The 21,505-nt window shown below is 36.7% G+C and overlaps 1 protein-coding gene across 1 annotated transcript; it reads left to right on the top strand.

Moving 5' to 3' along the window:
* The first annotated feature begins 935 nt into the window (after positions 1–935).
* On the top strand, positions 936–15,637 carry LOC133756540 (cysteine-rich secretory protein 3-like). The gene is made up of 7 exons (XM_062187209.1): positions 936–1,007; positions 4,407–4,523; positions 5,095–5,182; positions 7,131–7,276; positions 7,701–7,795; positions 10,352–10,440; positions 15,492–15,637. The coding sequence occupies exons 1-7, from the start codon at positions 936–938 to the stop codon at positions 15,635–15,637; spliced, it is 753 nt and encodes a 250-aa protein (XP_062043193.1).
* The last annotated feature ends 5,868 nt before the right edge of the window (positions 15,638–21,505 follow it).

Raw genomic sequence — 21,505 nt, 5'->3', positions numbered from 1 at the left:
ATTTAAACATTTCCTCTCCCTATTATTGAATATGTAATTGATTTATAATATTTTATCCTCATAAATAATATGATGAAAAATTCATACCTAAATCATTCCTAATGTTTTTATTATTTTCTCTACATCCTAAGAAATTGAATTTGTGAGGCAAAGAATGTGAACAGATAGTGTTAATAGAGGTAGGGTTAGTAACTCCTTAAAAGTGAGATGTCAAACTACTGCCTTCTGTTTTAGGCTCCAGAGGGAGACTGGCTTTTTGGAATGGGAGACACGATTCTAACGATAAAGATTTGAAAGGGAATAACTGAGAAATTCGGCTGCATGACAAAGTAAAGGAGTGTGGTGTGGAGGGTTGAAAGAAAAGCAGATCTGTCTTAGAGAATTTGTCATGGGTTCTAAGAATGGCTATGAATGAGCCAGGGTCCTGACAAGAAGAAAATGGCACATGCTAATTTCTCACTTGAAGAGATGGCAATAAGTGTACATTCATAAGGGTGTAGTCTGTGCTTAAGATACCCAACCAGGGCTTATGCAAATGTACCCCAGTAATAGTAACAGTTGGAAGTCATTACTACTTCTGAGTAGATATGTGAAACCCATTCCCAGAATTACAGAGAATAGCTATATAGATAAGTTTGTGGGACCTGGGGGGGCGGGGTGGGGAGGGAAGCACAGCAGTAGGTTCTTAGCTTTTATGGATGTCTTTCAGGGCTCCAGTCCAGTGTTTTGTTTGTTTGTTTGTTTTGTTTTTGTCCCTATTGGAAGCATGCTTCCACAGCTGAGTCCACTAGCACTCTTCAGGTGTCACATGACAGTTCTTTTGTTACATCTGGGATAACAGAGATCATTATGGCCCCTCCCTGTGTTACTTGAAGTTCATGTACTAAGGATGTACTAATGTAAGTCTTCAGTGCCTGTGTTTTGTTTTCCCAGAAATGGCTTTACTCTTGGGATTGCTGTTGTTGGCTGCTGGGCTACATCCATCCTTCCCTGCAGATGGGAATCAGGTATGCATGAGGCTGAACACCATTTAATAAAGCTCTGAGAGCAACAGAAAGCTACTAGATCTGTCTTTAACAGAAAGATGTAGAGGATCTGGCACACCACAAACTCTTCATTGCCTGCTCAGGAAAGATGACACAAGTTTAAAGCAGGGTGACCAATATTATAGTACAGGAGGGTAGTACACTCTGAAAGTGTGATTTATCTGAATCAAGATGAATATACCTTTTAAATATACATAAATTTTCAGACAATGCAAAAATGGAGATAAAAGAGCTAATAATAAACTTACTATTACTAACATGATGAAATTAGAATATTTTGGGTATCTTAGTTAAATAAAATGTACTCTTAATATTAATTTCAATTATCTACTTTTTAAAGTGTTCAGAAAAAAAACAAAATTATATGTGCTGTTTTAGTTATAGTTTTATTGGACATTACACATCTACAGTTTAGATGGTGAAATTCTTCATGGCCCAAGAAATTTTTCAAAGTTATTCTCACAGAAACTACAGTATATTTATATAATCTTACACTGGTATAATTTCTTGCTGTACAGTTGCTTGTGAGAATATATCTGACTTTTAAATGAAAAATTTTCTTGAATTTGTTGGTTTTTTTTTAATACTCTCACAGTACATTCATATGCTCATTGGCCAAAACCTCTTTTTTTTTTTTTAATTATTTGACAGGTAGAGTTATAGACAGTATGAGAGAGAGACAGAGAGGAAGGTCTTACTTCCATTGGTTCACTCCCCAAATGGCCGCTATGGCCGGAACTATGCCCATCCAAAGCCAGGATCCCGGTGCTTCCTCCTGGTCTCCCATGCGGGTGCAGGGGCCCAAACACCTGGCCATCCTCCACTGCCCTCCTGGGCCACAGCAGAGAGCTGGACTGGAAGAGGAGCAATCGGGACTAGAAACTGGCACCCATATGGGATGCTGGCGCCGCAGGTGGACGATTAACCAAGTGAGCCACTGTGCCGGCCCCCAAAGGCTTTTTTTTTTTTTGGCCAGGCAGAGTGGACAATGAGAGAGAGACAGAGAGAAAGGTCTTCCTTTTCCGTTGATTCACCCCTCAATGGCCACTGTGGTCGGCGTGCTGTGGCCGGCGCACCACGCTAATCCGAAGCCAGTAGCCAGGTGCTTCTCTTGGTCTCCCATGAGGGTGCAGGGCCCAAGCACTTGGGCCATCCTCCACTGCACTCCTGGGCCACAGCAGAGAGCTGGCCTGGAAGAGGGGCAACCGGGACAGAATCCAGCGCTCCAACCAGGACTAGAACCCGGGGTGCCGGCGCCAAAGGCTGAGGATTAGCCTATTGAGCCGCAGCGCTGGCCAGGCTCTTATTTTTAACATGCCTCCTTGCTTTAATATTTTGAGTTGCAGAATATGTCACCCTCTTCAATGTTGGGGTATAACACCAACACAGAGTGCTTTATGTCCTAGCCAGGAAGCCAGTGAATACAAAAAGCTTCACATTTTGAGGTCTATTCTCAGACAGTTCTTTGGCCATAGGCCAGGAAGACTAATGTAGACTGAAGAATATTGACTCTTGATTAAAATCTCATTTGCCATTTGTAAATATAGTCTTTGTGTTACGGTAATTGAAGCAACAATCTGAAGATACTTTATTCACCACCTCAGTCTTCATTTAAGTAGTGTGTTGTTCTTACAGTTTATTTCCTACAAAGATTACATTTTGTGATCCTTTACAAAAGCTAACTCTCCCTTGAGTTTATTTACAAAATTATTAGAACCTGAGATGTCTGAGAGATTCAGAATCATTTTTTGTAAGTCTTGAGTATGAGGAAGAAAAATTGATGGAAACTCATTTTGAGTGGAGAGTTGGAGTATTTATTACAACATCTCATATAAAACTTTATCAGAGGGCCTCCTGATCTTATTTTGATAAACAAACTTCTAATTTCTCATGCCAACAATTCACACAACTCTAATCCATTCACTAGACACCCATACCCACACTCAAATACCAAAATCTAATTTAAAATCTTATCAGTTACAGTTTTGTTAATAAAAAACACAAAGTAGGGGCCAGCGTTGTAGCCTATCAGGTAAAGCCACTGCCTGCAGTGCCAGCATCCAAGTGGGCACCGGTTTCAGTCCCGGCTGGTCCACTTCTGATCCAGCTCTCTGCTATGCACTAGGAAAGCAATAGAAGATGGCCCAAGTCCTCGGGTCCCTAAACCTATGTGGGAGACCTGGAAGAAGCTCCTGACTCCTGGCTTCGGATCGGTTCAGCTCTGGCCTTTGCGGCCATCTGGGGAGTGAAACAGTGGATAGAAGACCTCTCTCTCTCTCTCTCTCTCTCTCTCTTTCTGCCTAGCTCTGCATTTCAAATACATAAATAAATCCTTAAAAAAAAAAACACAAAATAAACAGTTGTTCACAAATTGAATGACTGCTCCTTGCTAAGACCTTGCAAGTTTTTTAATATGATAGAACTATCTTTTGAGTGATCCCATAAAATTTGCTACAGAATACATACAAGTCTTCTACTGCGGTAGTGAATATCACAAATGTTCTTGGACTGAGCCTAAGCACTATTTCTTTAAATACCAGGCACTGCATCAGAGGGATGTTCTCTTTAAAGCCTAGGGTGAATCAGGTACCCATACCCTTTGTACTAACTTACTGTAGTTTACTTGAGTGTGAATATCTTAATGATTCCTGTCATGTAACTTTATCATTATATCAAAGATATCATCATAAACCACAGAGTTTATAATAATATTATAATAGCATATATAATAGCATGTATCTATAGGAATCAAATTAAGACCTTTTTCAAACCAGAAATTGGAATTTGTATGTTCAGAAGAGATTTCAATTTGTCATGCCTGAATTAAATCCCCATCTTCAAAGCTTCTCAGTCTACCATTTTTCTATTTAAATGTTGTAGCTTTGGCTCAGACTCACTGGTAATGCTAAGCAGCTAATATTGTCATGCACTAAACATACTTTTATAAATATTTATTTGAAAGTCGGAGCTACAGAGAGGGAGGGAGAGATAGAGATCTTCCTTCTGCTGGTTCACTCTCCAGACGACTGCACCATCCAGGGCTGGCCAAGCCAAAGCCAGGAGCCAGTAGGTTTTTCCAGGTTTCCCACATGGGTAACAGGGGCCCAAGCCCTTGAATCATCTTCCACTGCCCTTTCTAGTCTATTGGGGGGAGCAGGATTGAAAGTGGAAGAACCGGAACACAATCTGGTGCCCATCTGGGATGCTGGCACTGCGGGCGGCAGCTTTACTCACTACACCACATCATCAGCCCCACTGAACATATTTTTAAAATTACCTTTGTTTTCTTGAACTAACTCATTCACTACTATATATACTTTCAAATATAATAAAAATTAGACTCACTTTATTTCTCTTTAGGATCAAGCTTCTGCTGCTTTGTCAACCAGCCTAATAGAAGTCCAACAGGAGATTGTAAATAAACACAATGATCTAAGGAAGTCAGTCAATCCACCGGCCAGCAACATGCTAAAGATGGTAAGAGACAATAATGTAAGGAGAATGGCTTGCTTCAGCTATGGTAAGAACAGGAAGCTGGCAGTTAATATCTCATAACTGTGGTTTATGAAGCTCTGTCTCTATTTTGTTATTTCATTTAGCTCGTATGGTCTTAATTCTGCTTTATAATGGTTAAGTAACTTGTGAAATTTGTAGGCTTATTTAAATTGTGAAGAAAGAATTAAAACCAAATCTTTGGACATCCAGTAGATTCATCCTGTTTTTGTGCTCATGGTCCGAATCTGGATTTAAGAAGATACTTTCTCTTTAGGATCAATACCATTTAGGGTAAATAGTTGCCAACACTTCTGGGAATAGTGCCAAACACTTCACTCTCTTCTCTTCTTATCCTTTCAATTAAATTACTGTTTAATCGTTAAAAAAAAAGAAAAAGGAACATCAGTGAAATTTTTCTTTGAATATGACAAAAATCACAAGTGCCTGTACCTAACTTTATAATGATGTGAATCAACTTATCTGATGATGATATTTATTATCTTTAGAGGTTTGAATCATTAATTGAATGTCTTTTTTTCTCTCTTTATTTTAGAGATGGAACAGTGAAGCAGCAGCTAATGCCCAAAAGTGGGCAAACCAGTGCAAATATCAACACAGTAACAGAGAGGATCGAAGAATCAGTATGTAAATTAATAAACATTTTCTGAATAAATACATGAATAAAGTAATAACAGATCACATTATGGTTTGCATTAAGAAAATTTTGTAAATATTACTTCTAATGCCTATCTCAAGCTAAATTCTCTCAGTGTAAAGGGTTAATCTGAGAACCACCACTTTATATCTCTTGTTTTACATTTTTATAAAAACTGTCTCATACAGCACCACAGTTATTCCTCTCAACCAGCTTATGAGTAAAGCAAGTGATTAATCACCTCTTTTTCTACTTCAAATATTAGAAAACCAACTGTCCAGAGTAAAATGAACAGTATTTAGTGTCTCATACAGGAAATTAAAAACTAGAATTTTTGACTTTTCACCCAGTACCTTTCATGGTATTAATTAGCTTACTATCATTTCAAAAGCTTTTTTTGTATTTATAAAAACTGTCGAATTTTGTCAAATTGTCCCTGAATTCTACTGGAAAAATAACATTAGCATTTACATTGCTATTTTTTTTAATATTTTATGATCATAAGTCAAGTGCTTTGTGTGTTTTGGGTGCCTAGCATGCATACTATATTAGATTGAAAAAGAACCCATAAGACATGACCTATACATCAAAGAACATAAAGACGTAAGATAAAATACCATATGGATGAAATACTAGAGAGAATATTCATTCAATTACTAAAATGACAAAAATAAATATAGCCCAACTGGAAAGTAGCAAATAACTTACCTGTTTTGAAGATAGTCCTGCAGTTGTTATTTATATTTTCATATTATAGTTCTAATAAAATTACGGAGAATAACTGCATTAAGTGAAAGATTAGAAAAACTGGTCTTCGAAATTCTAGTCTACTGTTAAAAACTTAGCTCTTTTCTCTCCCTCTTAAAGAAGTTATCGAAAAGTAGTTTGTACTCTTCAAGCAACAAGCAGACATTACATTTAGAGCCACATAAACATAAATATTAATTTCAGAGTTTGAAGAAAGTATTAACAAGTTCATGGGCTACAAGACACTTTAATTCTCTTGGGGGAGTATGGCTTGTGATGTTCTGATTTGCTGATTACAGTTCATAACCTTAAAAAAAAAAATTGTCCCTACTAATGTCATTTGATTCCTGTTAGGCGCTCTTAAAGACTTATTGTTAGATGTTTTTCTTTTTCTTTTTTTTTTTTTTAAATTCATTTATGTGAAAGTCAGAGTTACACAGAGAGAGGAGAGGCAGAGAGAGAGAGGTCTTCCATCCAATGGCTCACTCCCCAGATGGCTGCAACAGCCGGAGCTGTGCCGATCGGAAGCCAGGAGCCAGGAGCTTCCTCCTCGTCTCCCACGTGGGTGCAGGGGCCCAAGGACTTGGGCCATCCTCCACTGCTTTTCCAGGCCACAGCAGAGAGCTGGACAAGAAGTGGAGCAGCCGGGTCTCGAACCGGCGCCCATATGGAATGCCGGTGATTTAGGCCGGGGCGTTAACCCACTGTGCCACAGCGCCAGCCCCTAGATGTTTTTCAAAGCTCACCCAAACATTATTCAGATTTTTATATATGAAAATTTCTGCTGGGTAACAGTGAAAGCAACAGAGATGACAAGAGTTGGTCTCTGCCTTCAACAAGCTTAAAATAAAAAGCTGAGTGCATATGAGGCACACAAAGGCAAAGACTTCTATGTGTAAATAAATGACTCCAGGCAGAGCAGATATTAAAGAAAGATGACTATTCCACCTGCTCAATGTTTGCATGTTGAGGCCAGAGTCAAGGTTTTGGGCACATCTAGCTTCTGCTCAGTTTATAGCTGATAAGGATCCATGGCACCTTCCTTATGTATTAGTAAAAAGTTAGCAACTATGGGTACTCTGAAGACCAAGAAATCAATGGCGTGTGCATGTGTGTTTGTCTCTGTGAGTCTGTGTGTGTGTATTTTGCCATTGCATGATTTAGTATTTGGATCTGTTTCTTTTTAGATATAAGCTGTGGTGAGAACCTTTTTATGTCAAGTGGCCCCACACGTTGGTCTCAAGCAGTCCAAACCTGGTATGATGAGAAACTTAATTTTGATTTTGGAGTAGGGCCAAAGACACCCAATGCAGTAGTTGGACATTACACTCAGGTAAGAGGAAAAATTGAATAATCGCTAACACAATTGTCCTATAAGGAACGTTTTTCTAAATTTTTACTCACTCCAATATTAAATGTGGGGGGCTATTTTAAGTGGATATAGTAGCCTGGGCATATTGTAAATATTTTGGTTCTACCAAGAGCTTTCAGGCTCTTGGTAGAAAAATAGCCACTGCATTTTTTTTAACAGGCCGAATAGATAAAATACTTAATGCTTACAGAAATATAATACTTTCACAACTTTACAGTTTGGTTCAGTAATTTAACAATATATATATATATATATATATATATATATATGACATACAGAAACAAAGTACATCAGAAACATTCTTTTGAGTTTTGGGTTTCTTACTACTTATTTTTGACACTTTCTTCTCTAATGTACTCTCATGTTTTCACTTTTCGGTGTGTAGGTTGTTTGGTTCTCATCTTACAATGTTGGGTGTGGATATGCCTACTGTCCTAATGAATATTTAAAACACTTCATGGTCTGCCAGTATTGTCCTCCGTAAGTATGTGCTTTAGAATTTACTGCTAATAATTCCAAATGCAGTTTAATATTCTTAAATTATCATATAATAAAAAGATAAAAAAATAAAGAAAAAGGAGATAAGTCTTTAGAAAAGTCTTTTGAAGATGATATACATTCTACCAACTTCTTGGTTCCAAGTACAATATTCTGAAGTTCTCTGTCTGTATGCCTAAAATATATTATGTTCCTTCTCAATGGCCACTTCCTATAATCAGAGGTACTTCAAAAGTACTTGTAGTACATGTAGTATATATTTTTCCAGATGTGTATTATAAATTTGCGGTCAGTCAACACACTAGAAGGTGAAAATTTGACATTAGGCCAGGGTAAAGGTGAAGTAGCAAATAGGAAATGACACATTTTAGTGATTCTAGCCATTTCTGTTGAAATGTTCCTATAGTTGTTTACCTAAAAGTGACATATTTTTATCATTGAGAAATGATTTAATAAGAGGTATCGAGGACTTTTCAAGAGATGCCTAATATACTCAAATAGATAATAGTTTTAAGGCTTTGCCTCTCAGAATTTATTTTTTAGTAAGTTTCAATTAGTTATGTGAAAGGCAGAGTAACAGAAAGAGACATAGAGAAAGAGACAGAGGTCTTCCATCTGCAGGTTCACGCCCTCAAATAGCCTCAACAGCCAGGAGCCAGGAACTGCACTCTGATCTCCCACAAGTACAAGCACTTGGGCCATATACTGCACCCTTCCTAGATGCAGGAAGATGGGTTGGAAGCAGAGCAGTCAGGAGTTAAGTAGCGCTCTGATTTGGGAAGCCAGCTTCACAGGTGTCAGCTTAACCCACTGTGCTACAATACCAGCCCTGCTTCTCAGAATTTACCACCAAAAACATGGAAGGAATCATCCATTGAGATTTTTATTTCTAGCCAGAAACCTACTCTTTCTTTGAATATTATGCTTGAACCATACACACACACACACACACACAATCCTATAGTTACTCTGAAGACACATTTGCAAATAATCTGTTAATTTTATTTTCTTTTTAGTATTTGAAAATTTTTAGTACCAGAGACAGAGGTTCCCACAACTAAAACTTCCTCTATCATGATTTTGGAAATTGTAGATAATTCTCATTAAATAGGGTTCCAGTTTGTGAAGCTCAATCCTCAAAATCATTTTTGAGCAAAACGTTTTTGATATTTAGTAGAGAGAATGAAAGGTCCTAGGAGAATGCATCCAAATGCCTGGTCAAGGGAATGGAACATGAAGTTAGGCATTGATAATGAAACAGTGAGTAATAATGGAAAGAAGGCAAGAGAAAACTTCCACAGCACTTTCATACATGTCATGATTTTTCCATGTTGTCACATGGAATATCTGTATTTTATACAGAAAGACTGAGCTTCAGTTACATTGCTCTATCATCTTGCCTTCTAAGTGCAATTGAGATTGATTTTTTTTTTTTTTTTTTTTTTGGACAGGCAGAGTTAGAGAGAGAGACAGAGAGAAAGGTCTTCCTTTTCCGTTGGTTCTCCCCCCAAATGGCCGCCACGGCCGGCGCATTGCGCTGGTCCGAAGCCAGGAGCCAGGTGCTTCCTCCTGGTCTCCCATGAGGGTGCAGGGCCCAAAGACTTGGGCCATCCTCCACTGCATTCCTGGGCCACAGCAGAGAGCTGGACTGGAAGAGGAGCAACTGGGACAGAATCCGATGCCCCAACTGGGACTAGAATCCGGGGTACTGGTGCCGCAGGCGGAGGATTAGCCTAGTGAGCCCCGGCACTAGCAGAGACTGAATTTTTTATGTGTATTTTCAGATAATGACCTATAGGAATAATCATAATCACTAAGTACAGACTAGTCTTTGTAGGATAAATACACTCTGGAAACTGGTGTTAGTGGAATTTTTTTGTCTTTGTCTAACTAACAAAATTATTTTTGGTAAACATACAAATTTCATTCACATACCAGTTCTTTACCTTTTTAAGCAGTCCAAGTACAACCTCCTCCCCCAAAAATATGCACACTAGAAAATCACCACCCATGCAAGAGTCAAAAAATTACACTGAGGCTTTATATACTTTCATCGACACTATGAAAATGTGTACATTTTTCAATTTTAGCTATAAAATTATAATTTACATAATTTTCTTATTTCACTCTTCTGCCCCTATCCCCACCCCAGGATCTTCTCCTTTTTCTATCACCAGTACATTGTTATAGATGGTCTTAGCAATTTGACCAAATGTTTTGGAATATGAAGAGGCTGTTACTACAGTGGAAACAGACTCTGATAACTTTAAACTCTAGTTATATTATTTAAACTCTAGTTATATTATTTCCATTGCTCAAGTTCTGAGATTTTGGTCAAGGAAATAAGTGAATATGTAGATTATCTTCTTACTTTGTATTGTCATTTGAATACACTTTGGAAGTGTTGGTTTTTCAGTTATTTACAAAATCAAAAATTTTAAATGAATATTCATATATTTTTGATGACTCAGGCTAACTTTGAAGCCAACCTACACAGAAAAAAAAATTAAAGTTGACATTTTGCATTTCAAATTTCAGTGGGAATGATGCTAGCAGACTATATTTACCTTATACAGAAGGAGAACCTTGTGGCAGTTGCCCTGATCACTGTGACAATGGACTATGCAGTAAGTCTGATGTGATTAATTTGCTGGATAATAAAATGTCATTTTTTTAGAATCCTCTTAATATAACCAACTTAAGCTATTCAAAGGCCAAAAAAAAACCTGTTTTTTAAAAGATTTTATTTTTATTCATTTGAAAGACAAAGCTAGAGGGAGGGAGGGAGGGGGAGAGAGAGAAAAAAAGAGAGAGAGAGAGGAATTCAGAGGTATCTTCTATCCACTGGTTCACTCCTTAAATGACTACAGTGGCTGGTTAGGGCTGGACCAGGTCGAAGCCAGGAGCTTGGAACTCTGTCTGGGTCTCCCACTGGGCTGCAGTGGCCCAAGAACTTATCCTAGTCTCCCAGGCAAGTTAGCAGGAAGCTGGATCAGAAGCGGAGCAACTGGGACATGAACCAGCACCCATTTGGGATGCCAGTGTTGAGGTAACAGCTGAACTCACTATGCTACAATGCTGGCCCTCACTTTGTACTTTTAAGTGAAGTTTTACACTGTTTAGTATCTATGTATTATTTAAATTAAAAACACTGGTAATGTGCATAATCTAAGAAATATCTACTATCTGTGTATACTTGTTACTACATTAAGCACACTACATATTGGCATCTATGAAAACGTTTCTGAGGAAATAATTCATTGGGGTAAATGTAAAACCTCTTTTCATCAAAATAAATGTCATTATGCCAAAGAAGCATTTTCCAAAGAGAAAAAAAACAGAAACCTAAAAGTGCAAGACCATAGATGATGATTAAGTCCAGATGGGAACATAAAATATTGCAAGTTTTTATATGCCAAGGAGTTTATCATACTAATTCTTCATCCTCTTCATGGTGTTTTTAGAACCATCAAGTTCAATTTAATAATCACTGCATTTGTGTTTGTTAGTAATCTTATGTAAAAAAAAAAAAAAAAAGAAAGAAATCCTGTTGTTGGCAACAAAATAGATGCAACTGGAAACCATTGTACTTAGTGAAAGAAGCCTGTCCCAAAAATATATATACCATATGTTCTCCCTGGTCTGTGGTAACTAATGGAGTACATAAAAGGTAATCTATAGGAATGAAATTGATACTTAAATTCAATGATTATTTATAGCCCTTGAATCAACTATTGAGGAACAGTGATTTTTTTTCTTCATACTATTTCCTGGACTCTTTACTTAGTGTAGGATTAATCTTATGAGTATAAAGTTAACTGAAAGTAGATCATTGTAATAATAAGAATGGAAATAGGAGGGGGAGAAGGAGGAATTGGGAGTGTGGGCAGCAGGGAGGGTAGGGTGGAAAGTATCACTATGTTCCTGAATCTGTATATAAGAATGCATGAAATCTGTATACCTTAAATAAAATTTAAAGAAAAATAAAGAAAGAAGAACTAATCCCAAATCTTCTCAGACTATTCAAAACAATTGAAAAGGAGGGAATCCTCCCAAGCTCCTCCCACAAGGCGAGCATCACCTTAATTCTCAAACCAGAAAAAGGAACAACTAAGAAAGAGCACCATAGAACAATATCCTTGATGAACAGTGATGCAAAAATACTCAATAAAATACTATCTAATCAAATCCAACAACACATTAGAAAGATCATTCACTTGTACTAAGTGAAATTTATCCCTGGTATGCAGGGATGGTTTAACATATGAAAATCAATAAAAATGATACATCACACTAATTGGAGGACATTGCATCTTAGCCAATGATTTTTTTTACATTTCTTGAGATGATCCCATGGTTTTTGTTCTTTACTCTGTCACTGTGATTTATTACTTATTGATTTGTGAATGTTGAGTCATATTTGCACCCCTGATATAAATCTCACTTGATAAGGATGCATGATCTTTTTAATGCAGTGTTGGATTCTGTTTGCTAGTACTGCTTTAAGAATGTTCATCGGAATATTTGTACATAGTTTTCTTTCCATGGTGTACCTTTGTTTGATTTTGGTATCAGAGTAATGCTGGCCTCATGAAAGGAAATTGGCAGAGTTTCATCCTTTTCAATATTTGTATAAAAGTTCGAGAAATACTGGATTTACTTTCTCTTTAAATGTTTTATAGAATTTAGTTATAAAGCCATTATGTACGGGATTTTTCTTTCTTTTTTCAATGAGACACTTTCACTTACTGCTTCAATCTTGCTTCTTTTATTGGTATGTTTGGATTTTCCATATTTTCTTTATTTAACCTTGGTAGGTAGATATAGGCAGGCATGTATTCATATTCGTTTCTTTGAGGTGTCTGATTTCTTAGTATAGTTGGTCATCAGGCTTTGGATTGTTCTTTTGTTTTCCAACATAAATGTAATGGATTAAGACATCTTTTTTGAAGTCCAAAGTTTACTGGAGTAATTGACCTATGGGGATGAGAGATTTTTTACCCTGGAAAGGAATTCCATTTAATTTCTCGATTTCCATGACATGTTTGCTATTGTTGTGGTTGTTGTGAACTTCATATGCTTTCATTAACTGAGATCAGCATCCAATTTTTATTACAATATATTCTAATGTGATGCATTGATAGATAATTTAATATTAAATTAGCAATTCAGATAGAATCTGAACTTGTGAAGTGTTATTTTTTACATTAGTGTTTTATTATTATTATTGTGCAATTTGTTTTGAGTTCTTCAGTCAGTATTTATATGGCATTTTTTATTTACAATGGTAGGTAAATGATCTCTAATGTTCTTTTCCTATATAAATTGAAATTCATATAAATTGCTTTAATGTAATGTAAAAAACAATCAGGTCTGCATTTAGTATTAACTCACAGAAGACTCAAAAAAATCTTGTCAAAGAAATAAAGTTACATAAATATGAAATAATGTCTCTTTCCATTGTTGCTTAAGTAAAAGGGTTGATACTTTTGTTTAAATGGGATATATTATTAAAATTATTATGTACAATGCTGTTGATTCAGCCACACAAATTTTTACCTTTCAAATGCATTCACCTGACTAAATTGTAGCATTCTATCTGAACTGTATAATTGTGCTTCAGAAAACTGATAATACATAAACTAAAAATCAACTAAGGAGTAAAATATCAAATATTACTAGCTTTGCTGAATGTTATTTTCTAAGAATTTTGAAATCTATCCTATTGATAATTTTTATTTATTTGATTTTTTAGATTTATTATTTTTAACATGATTTGTAATAATGTTTGAAGTCAAAGACTAATTCCTTTGTCTCCCTTAGTTGCTTATTTCATTTATTTGCATTAAGCATGTCTTTCCCTAATATCTTAATAACTTTGTAGAGTAGAAGTCAAACCCGTGATAACATCTATTTGCATTTAGCATATATCATTTTTATATATTACTGTTCTATGATGCAAGACTATTCCTAAACAGTAATTTGGTACCTCAAATATATTCATTTTCCAAAGTTAGCATGTTTTATTTTCAGATTCAAAGACTATCTAATACTTTAAAACAATACACTTAAAAGGCAAATTTGATAAAAAGCTCCAAGAAGCAATATAAAGAAACAATTTGGAGAGAATCAGCTAGGAGACTGTTGATAAACACAGACTTAATAACAAATGGGTATCTTTACTGAAGTGCAAAATGAATGAAAAGAAAGAGACAGATATGAGAGAAGGAAAAATAGAATAGTTTTTGTTATTTGCACTTGTTTAAGGTTGATGAAAAGTATAGAGAAACAAATTCTGGTTGATTCCCAATTTGTCCTTATAATTATTTAGTATCTGGGTGTGCCATGGACTATGTGAACTGAATGGAGAGGTTTGTGAAAATATCAACACAATGTGAAGTTTGTGCATGATAAGATGATGGATTAAATTTGGAATTTGTTGAGTCTTTGGCCACTAAGGGACATCTAAATAGAAATACTGGTGGCATTAGAGTCTAGAGCAATAGTGTCCAACAGAACTTTCTATAATAATGGAAATACATAACATTTTCACTGCCATGTATAGTAACCCATAGGGATGATGCTTATTAGCACTTGGGAGGCAACTAATGTCACTGTGACCTAAAATACTTAATTTTAATTAGTTTAACTTCAAGCTTAATCAATCCCATGTCTTGTGGCTACCACTTCAGGCAGTGCAGATATGGTGAATTAATTTAAGTTAGTTTTACTCTGCTTTTTAAAAGATTTATTTATTCATTTGAAAGGCAGTATGACAGAGAGGGAGAGAGAGAGAGAGAGAGAGAGAGAGAGAGAGAGAGAGAGAGAGAGAGTCCTTCCATCCACTAGTTCACTCCCCAAATGGCTACAATGGGAGAGTCTGAACTAGATCAAAGCCAGTAGCCAGGAACTCCTTCCATGTCTTCTGAGAGGGTGGTAGAGACCCAAGTACTTGGGTACATCATTCCCAGAAACATTAGCAGGGAGCTGAATCAGAAGTGGAGCCATTGTAACTCAAACAGGCGCTCTGATATTGGATGACAGCATTACAAGTGGAGGCTTACCCCACTCTGTACATTGCTATGTCCCGATCCTCTGTTTCTCAAGTGAAGAAAATCAGTAAATTCATCATGAAAACATGACTAAAAACTCAAATTTAAAAGAAGCAATGGGGGCAAGTGTTATAGTACAGTGATTTAAATCACTGCTTGCAACACTGGTATCCCATATGAAGGCCAGTTGCCAGCTAGACTGCTCCACTTCCAATCCAGCTCACTGCTAAAACAGCTGGGAAAGCAGTAGAGGATGACCCAAGTGTTTGAGACTCAGCCACTTATGTAGGACACCTGGATGGAGTTCCATTCTCTTGGCTTTGGCCTAGGCCATCCCTGGCCATTGAGCCATTTGAGAAGTGAGCCAATGGGATGGAAGATGTCTCTCTCTCTCTCTCTCTCTCTAACTCTGCCTTTCAATTAAATAAATTTTTAAAAAATAATGAATTATTCAAATTTTAACTTATATGTTCCTCAAGATATGAAATGGTCATCATAATGTAATGATGTATAATTGTTTGCTTAATTCTCTATTCCCTGTTTAAACATAATGTATAGTTTGTATTGTTCCTGTGTTGTTCCTGTGGAGAAATGGTATAATCAAGTATTAATTTCTTTTTTTTCAGCCAATGGTTGTGAATATGAAAATGTCTATAGTAACTGTGATGACCTGAAAAGAACACTAAGTTGTGAACATCCATTGGTTAAGGACAACTGCAAGGCCAGCTGCTATTGTACGGATAAAATTTATGGAAAGCCCCTCACAAACTGAAAAGAATATCTAGAGAAGCTACATCATCCACTTAGATTTGATGTATACTAGCAGGGAAGTTATAGGTGCGTTAGCTCCAAATTTGATTCCAAAATGTAATGAATATTTTTCTTTTGAATATACTTCTTATTTTACAGAAATTGCTTTTAGAGAAAGGATTCAAAGTAATAAAATCTATGGTAACAACTTGAAATTTCTGTATATAAATTTGTGATGTAAATTAAATTAAATCAAGTAGAAGCTTCTGAAAGTTGTATTGTTTTATAATTATGGTTATTAAACTCCTGAGTTGAAATTGAAAATCACGTTCCTAGATTAAAATGTACAGTAAGAATGGAATGTATTAGCTATGTCACATAAATGCTGGCCAACAGTCATCTTTCCTAGCACTGCTGTATCAATAAATACCTTCAAATAATCATTTACATATAATCCATTTTTTAAAGATGTACTTGAAAGTCAGAGTTAAATAGAGAGAGAGAGAGAGAGAGAGAAATATCATCCATCCACTGGTTCACTCCCCAAATGACCGCAAAAGCAGGGGCAGGGCCAGGCCAAAGATAGAAGCCAGGAGCACTTGGACTGTTTTGCACTGCTTTTCCAGGTGCATTAGCAGGGAACTGGATCAGAAGTGGAGCAGCCAGACCTTAAACCAGCCCCTGTATGGGATGCAGGCATTTCAGTTACCGGCTGTGCCGCAGTGCCAGCCCCCACATATATTGTATTTAATGCTGTTTTATTCATTCACCCTTCGTCCCACTCATTCAGCTCAACCTACAATTAAGTTGAACGTGTTCCTAAAGGAACTCAAACTGTGAGTTTGCCAAGATTAATGAAGACTTTTGATTCACTTTTAAATCATTATTTATTTATTTGGTAGGCAGAGTTGCAGAAAGACGGAAAGATAAAGACAAATCTATCCACTGATTCACTCTCAAAATGGCTGTAATGACTGGGGCTTGGCCGGCCAAAGGCAGGAGCCTAGAACTCCATCCAGGTTGACCACATGAGTAGCAGATGCCCAAACACTTGGTCCATCTTCTGCTGCTTCTCCCAAGCCACTAGCGGGGAGCTGGGTTGAAAGTGGAGCAGCTAGAACTCAAACTGGCACATGTTACATGTGGCAACTAAACCCAGCACCACAAAGCTAATTGCAATTTACACAAGTTTTCCAATAGAATATGATCAAATTTATTTTTTATACCTCTTTTCCCTTAGAAAAATTTTCTCTTAGAAAAATTCTTAAAAGAATTAAAAATAATCTCCATAAATACCCCCTCAAGAAGGCACAACTCAGTTATCTTCATTTTCAGGCTCATTGCATTTAGTGACTCACTTCCAAGAACTAAAGTGTGGAAGAAGCAAAAGAGTAACAATAAAGTTGAGGGCTGGCAAGTTCCCTGTTAACCAACAGATCCAAATTAACACCATCAGTGATTAGTTATGTGGATTTGTTCTTCATCCTCTGTGACATTCTCCCTAAGAAAATCAAAATCTCTCTCTAATCAAATGAACTAAAACATCAGACAAACCTAAACTGAGGCACACTCTACAAAATACCCCTGAAGTATTTGACAGTACTCCTCGAAACTAAAAATCATGAAAAATCAGGAAATTTGGAGAAATAGTCACAAACCAAGGGAGCATAAGGAGACATGAGAATTAAATGCAATGTGCTATCTTGGATTAGATATTGGAAGAGAAAAAACCATTAATGGGAAAATTGGTACAATCCAGGTATGGAGTATTATTAACAGTGACTCTGATTTCTTAGTTTTGATCATTGTGCTAGGGAAATGTAAAATGGTAACACTACAGAAAGTGAAACTGAATGAGAAATGCATGCAGTTCTCTCCACTATGTTAGCAAATTTTCTGTAGACCTAAAATAAAAATAAATAAATAAAAATGCATTTAAAAAGAGCAATATTTTTTTCTTACCTCCCAGAAACTTCACATTCTTCTCTAGATTATCTGATTATTGATCTTTCAGACTTTCCCTAACTTTCACTTTTTCTGTGCAATTGTTAGACAGATGATTTTGTCATCTTTTCATAACCTTTCAAATAATACCAATAATTGGACTATCAAATTTGAAACTTGCTTATCCAGTGTCTGACTTTACTGAAAATTTCAAAGATATGCATAGTCTTGAGGGAAGGGAAAGCAGGAAGCTCCAAGGCTGCTAATGTAATTCCCAGATGCTATTTTTGCAGCATCTCTTAGTCTTTAATACACTTTAAAAAAAATTTTTTTTTTTGACAGGCAGAGTGGATAGTGAGAGAGAGAGACAAAGAGAAAGGTCTTCCTTGGCCATTGGTTCACCCTCCAATGGCCACTGCGGCCGGCGCATCGTGCTGATACGAAGCCAGGAGCCAGGTTCTTTTCCTGGTCTCCCATGGGGTGCAGGGCCCAAGGACTTAGGCCATCCTCCACTGCCTTCCCGGACCATAGCAGAGAGCTGGCCTGGAAGAGGGGCAACCGGGATAGAATCCAGCACCCCAACCGGGACTAGAACCCGTGTGCCGGCGCTGCAAGGCGGAGGATTAGCCTATTAAGCTACAGCGCCGGCCTAATACATTTTCTAATTGGTTTCCATTCATAACTTTTCAATGGGATTCTTGAGTACTTAGAGAATTCACATATTCATACTCAAACCAAAATGAAAGAAACTGAATGAGTTTCTACTTTCCCCTCCAATCTCATTTCATTTTACTCTCCCTTCATATGATCCAGTGCAATGACCCCATTAAATTCTGTGAAGCACCTCAAGATCTTTGATATCTCAAGGCAGGTATGTTTGCTATTAGCTCCATTTGAAAGTGTCCTCCTTATTACTTACTGGAATAGCTAATGCAAAATAAACATTCTATCAAAGATATTTCTGTGAGAAGATAACTGAAGAATTTTTTCTTATTCTCTTGCAACTCCATGTATTTTCTTTCATAGTAAGCATCACAGTGTGTATCACTGTTTCTTGAGCTTAAGAAATATTTGTTGAAGATAATATGGAGCTCACTCTGGTAGAAAAGAGAAAAGGAAAACTATTTTGCTAATAAATTGACTGATACTAAGAAATCATATACATTATCAACTAAAATAGTTAGAGGATAAAACATGATAAGGATGAGCTTGGAGAAAGAAAGGTGGATTTAAACAACTTTTCAGATAAATCCTCTCTGAGAAAATGATATTGGGTCAGAAACACAATAGAAATGAGAGAACAACCAATTAGATTATTTAAGGGAGAAGACTTCTGACAGAAAGAAAAGTGAGTACAAATTTATTGAGATAGATAATAACTTGACATAGTTAAGTAAAGGCAAGAAGCCCAGAAGAGCTGAAGCAGAGAGAAAAGCTAAGAAAAATTGAAAAGAAGCAACAGCATTAGGCAGAAACCTGGTTACATAGTGCAAATGTCAAAACATCACCTAGTGCCCTTTAAATATATATAAGTTTCATGTTAAAATTTTTTAATAAAAACACTTTTAAATAAATTAGTATATTATTAAAAGTAAAGTGGCAAGTCATCAACATATGTTGAAAACGAGTGTGATATAATGAAATCTATTTTGTAAGGGAGCAAGAATGGAAGCAAGAAAGCAGTTAAGAAGCAACTGACTGAAAATCACTTTCAGTTAGGCTGTACGAGATTATTGGTATATATCATAAATATACATATTTTTGTATATGTGTTGTAGCCTCAGCTTATTCATAGGGTCTACATTCCAAGAATAAAAAAAAAAAACCGGAAAATGTACTGAAGTTTTTGGGCGCAATCCTAGGGACAAAAGAAGAAGCGATGGGAGGAAACCACTTAGCGAGATGGCTGTGAAGGCATAAAGCCCTGTGACGTCGCCCCCACGTGGCGCAATGGGGAAAGCTGACAATCGCCATAGCAGGGGCGAGCAGCTGCAGGTCCAGGCCCCACACCACGAAGATCTGTGCTCAGGAGGAGGTAAGTATTAGGGTAGCCTGGGAGGACGGAAACGACCAGGCACGGGAAGGTGAGTGAAGACAGAGGAGAGATACATCCATGAAGAGGGGGGATTGCTCGTCCTCATCCATGCCTGTGGGCACTGTCGAGGGTACATTGGCAGATTTGAGGGCAGATAGTTCACTGTTATTGCTTAGTACTCACCCACCAAGGACGTTCAATGTACCTCTCTGTTTAATCTATCCATATGCTTTACTTACCTTAAAAAAAACAAAACATCCTATGTACCTGAGACCTATTGATTCATAGAAGTTGGACGTCTCTAAATCTGGTCTTTCATGAAATCAAATTAAGTGCCTTAGTTTCTTATGTTTTGAATGTACTGTTATTCAAAGTTATATACAATACTTAGACTTATGGTCATTGCCTCTTCTGGATTTTATGTCATCCATTGTCTTCCATATGAAAACATGAAGTTAAAAATTTAATTCCATAAGCACCTGGCTCCTGCCTTCGGATCAGTGCAGTGTACCGGCTGCAGCGCGCCGGCTGCAGCAGCCATTGGAGGGTGAACCAACGGCAAAGGAAGACCTTTCTCTCTGTCTCTCTCTCTTCTGCCTGTCAAAAAATAAAAATAAATAAAATAAAAATTAAAAAAATTTAATTCCCAAATCCATGTAATCAGTGTTTGCTATGTCTGAAACTTCGTACTGATATTATCCTTTAGATAGCTCATGAGTTGGAGTCCTAGATAAGGGATTAGGAGTATTGAAAGTATGCTATGATTTTTCAGAGAAGCTAGTGAATCCAGAATTAGTTGAACTCTTTTAAAGAGTCTACTTTTAGGTTAGTGCTTGAAGCAAAAACTAGGACATTGAAGCACAAACTGATCTCTAGAGGAAATTATGGTCACAATGGTGACTTCATATATACTAATGAATTAGAGAACAAAACTAAATAGTTGAGTCAAGTTTTCAGTTTGTGACAGAAAATATAGATACTATCTATAAGAGTAGTCTTCTTTTATTTATTTTAAATATTCCATTTTTTAGCACATGAAACTGTACACCATGCTGCTCCTACAGACATCCTAAGACAGCTATGTCATCCTGGTCTTAGAACAGCTGCCATAAAGGGCACAGTACTTTTCCATTGGTAAGTGGCAAGGGAAAAAATGGTAACCAACTTTTCAACTATGTATGAATATAGATTTAAAGAGATAACATAAAGTTATAGTGAATGGAGAAGTATTTCATATGCTCTCACCATTGTTTTCATTGATGCAACAAAGATGATTATATGTTGGATGAGTGAAAAAGTATGGCGAAGGAGAGAAGCAGAGAAGAATGTATCATATCATGGTCTATTAAATTATGGAATAATATGTCATCTAAGGCAAGCCTATTGATTGACTGAGCTGTGCAAAATCTTCAGGCTCTTATGCATATTACCTTTCAAGGAACTGATGATGATAAGCAACACAGATGTTAGGTAGTTTTCCTAAAGTAAGCCAGAACCATGTCTTGAACACTTGAATCCCTGATTAGATTTTTCTGATCCCTCCCTAATACACATGCACCAAGGCATCTAGAAGGAAAAACAAGTCTTATAAACACTTCTGAAATCAACTACTAAATATAATATATGTTTATATAAAGATCTTATGAATCTTCACACTACCGGGTATGTCATATTATGTATGAGTATTGATTATACTAGGTGTTTTGCATATATTATGACTTCAATTTTCAAAGTTGACAGTATATGATAATCCACATTTTACATAGAGAAAATTGACACTGAAGCTCAGTGAGAGTTTCATAGACCTAATGACTTCCAAAAACTGTACTCCTAATTATTAAGCTGTAAGTAGCTGATAAGTAGGAAGTAAAAGTCAGAGAAAGCAGAGCCATGGGAGCTCTCTATGATGCT

The sequence above is a fragment of the Lepus europaeus genome, chromosome 3 (genome assembly GCF_033115175.1).
Source record: "Lepus europaeus isolate LE1 chromosome 3, mLepTim1.pri, whole genome shotgun sequence".
Classification (NCBI taxonomy): Eukaryota; Metazoa; Chordata; class Mammalia; order Lagomorpha; family Leporidae; genus Lepus; species Lepus europaeus.
The sequence above is the reverse complement of the archived record's forward strand: the minus strand, read 5'-3'. Positions and strand labels throughout refer to the sequence as shown.

Excerpts from the sequence above, each read along its gene's own strand:
- LOC133756540 (XM_062187209.1), top strand. The coding sequence starts at position 936 with ATGGCTTTACTCTTGGGATTGCTGTTGTTGGCTGCTGGGCTACATCCA. Across the intron at positions 1,008-4,406 it reads TCCCTGCAGATGGGAATCAG|GATCAAGCTTCTGCTGCTTT; the intron begins GTATGCATGAGG and ends ATTTCTCTTTAG. Across the intron at positions 7,277-7,700 it reads TAGTTGGACATTACACTCAG|GTTGTTTGGTTCTCATCTTA; the intron begins GTAAGAGGAAAA and ends TTCGGTGTGTAG.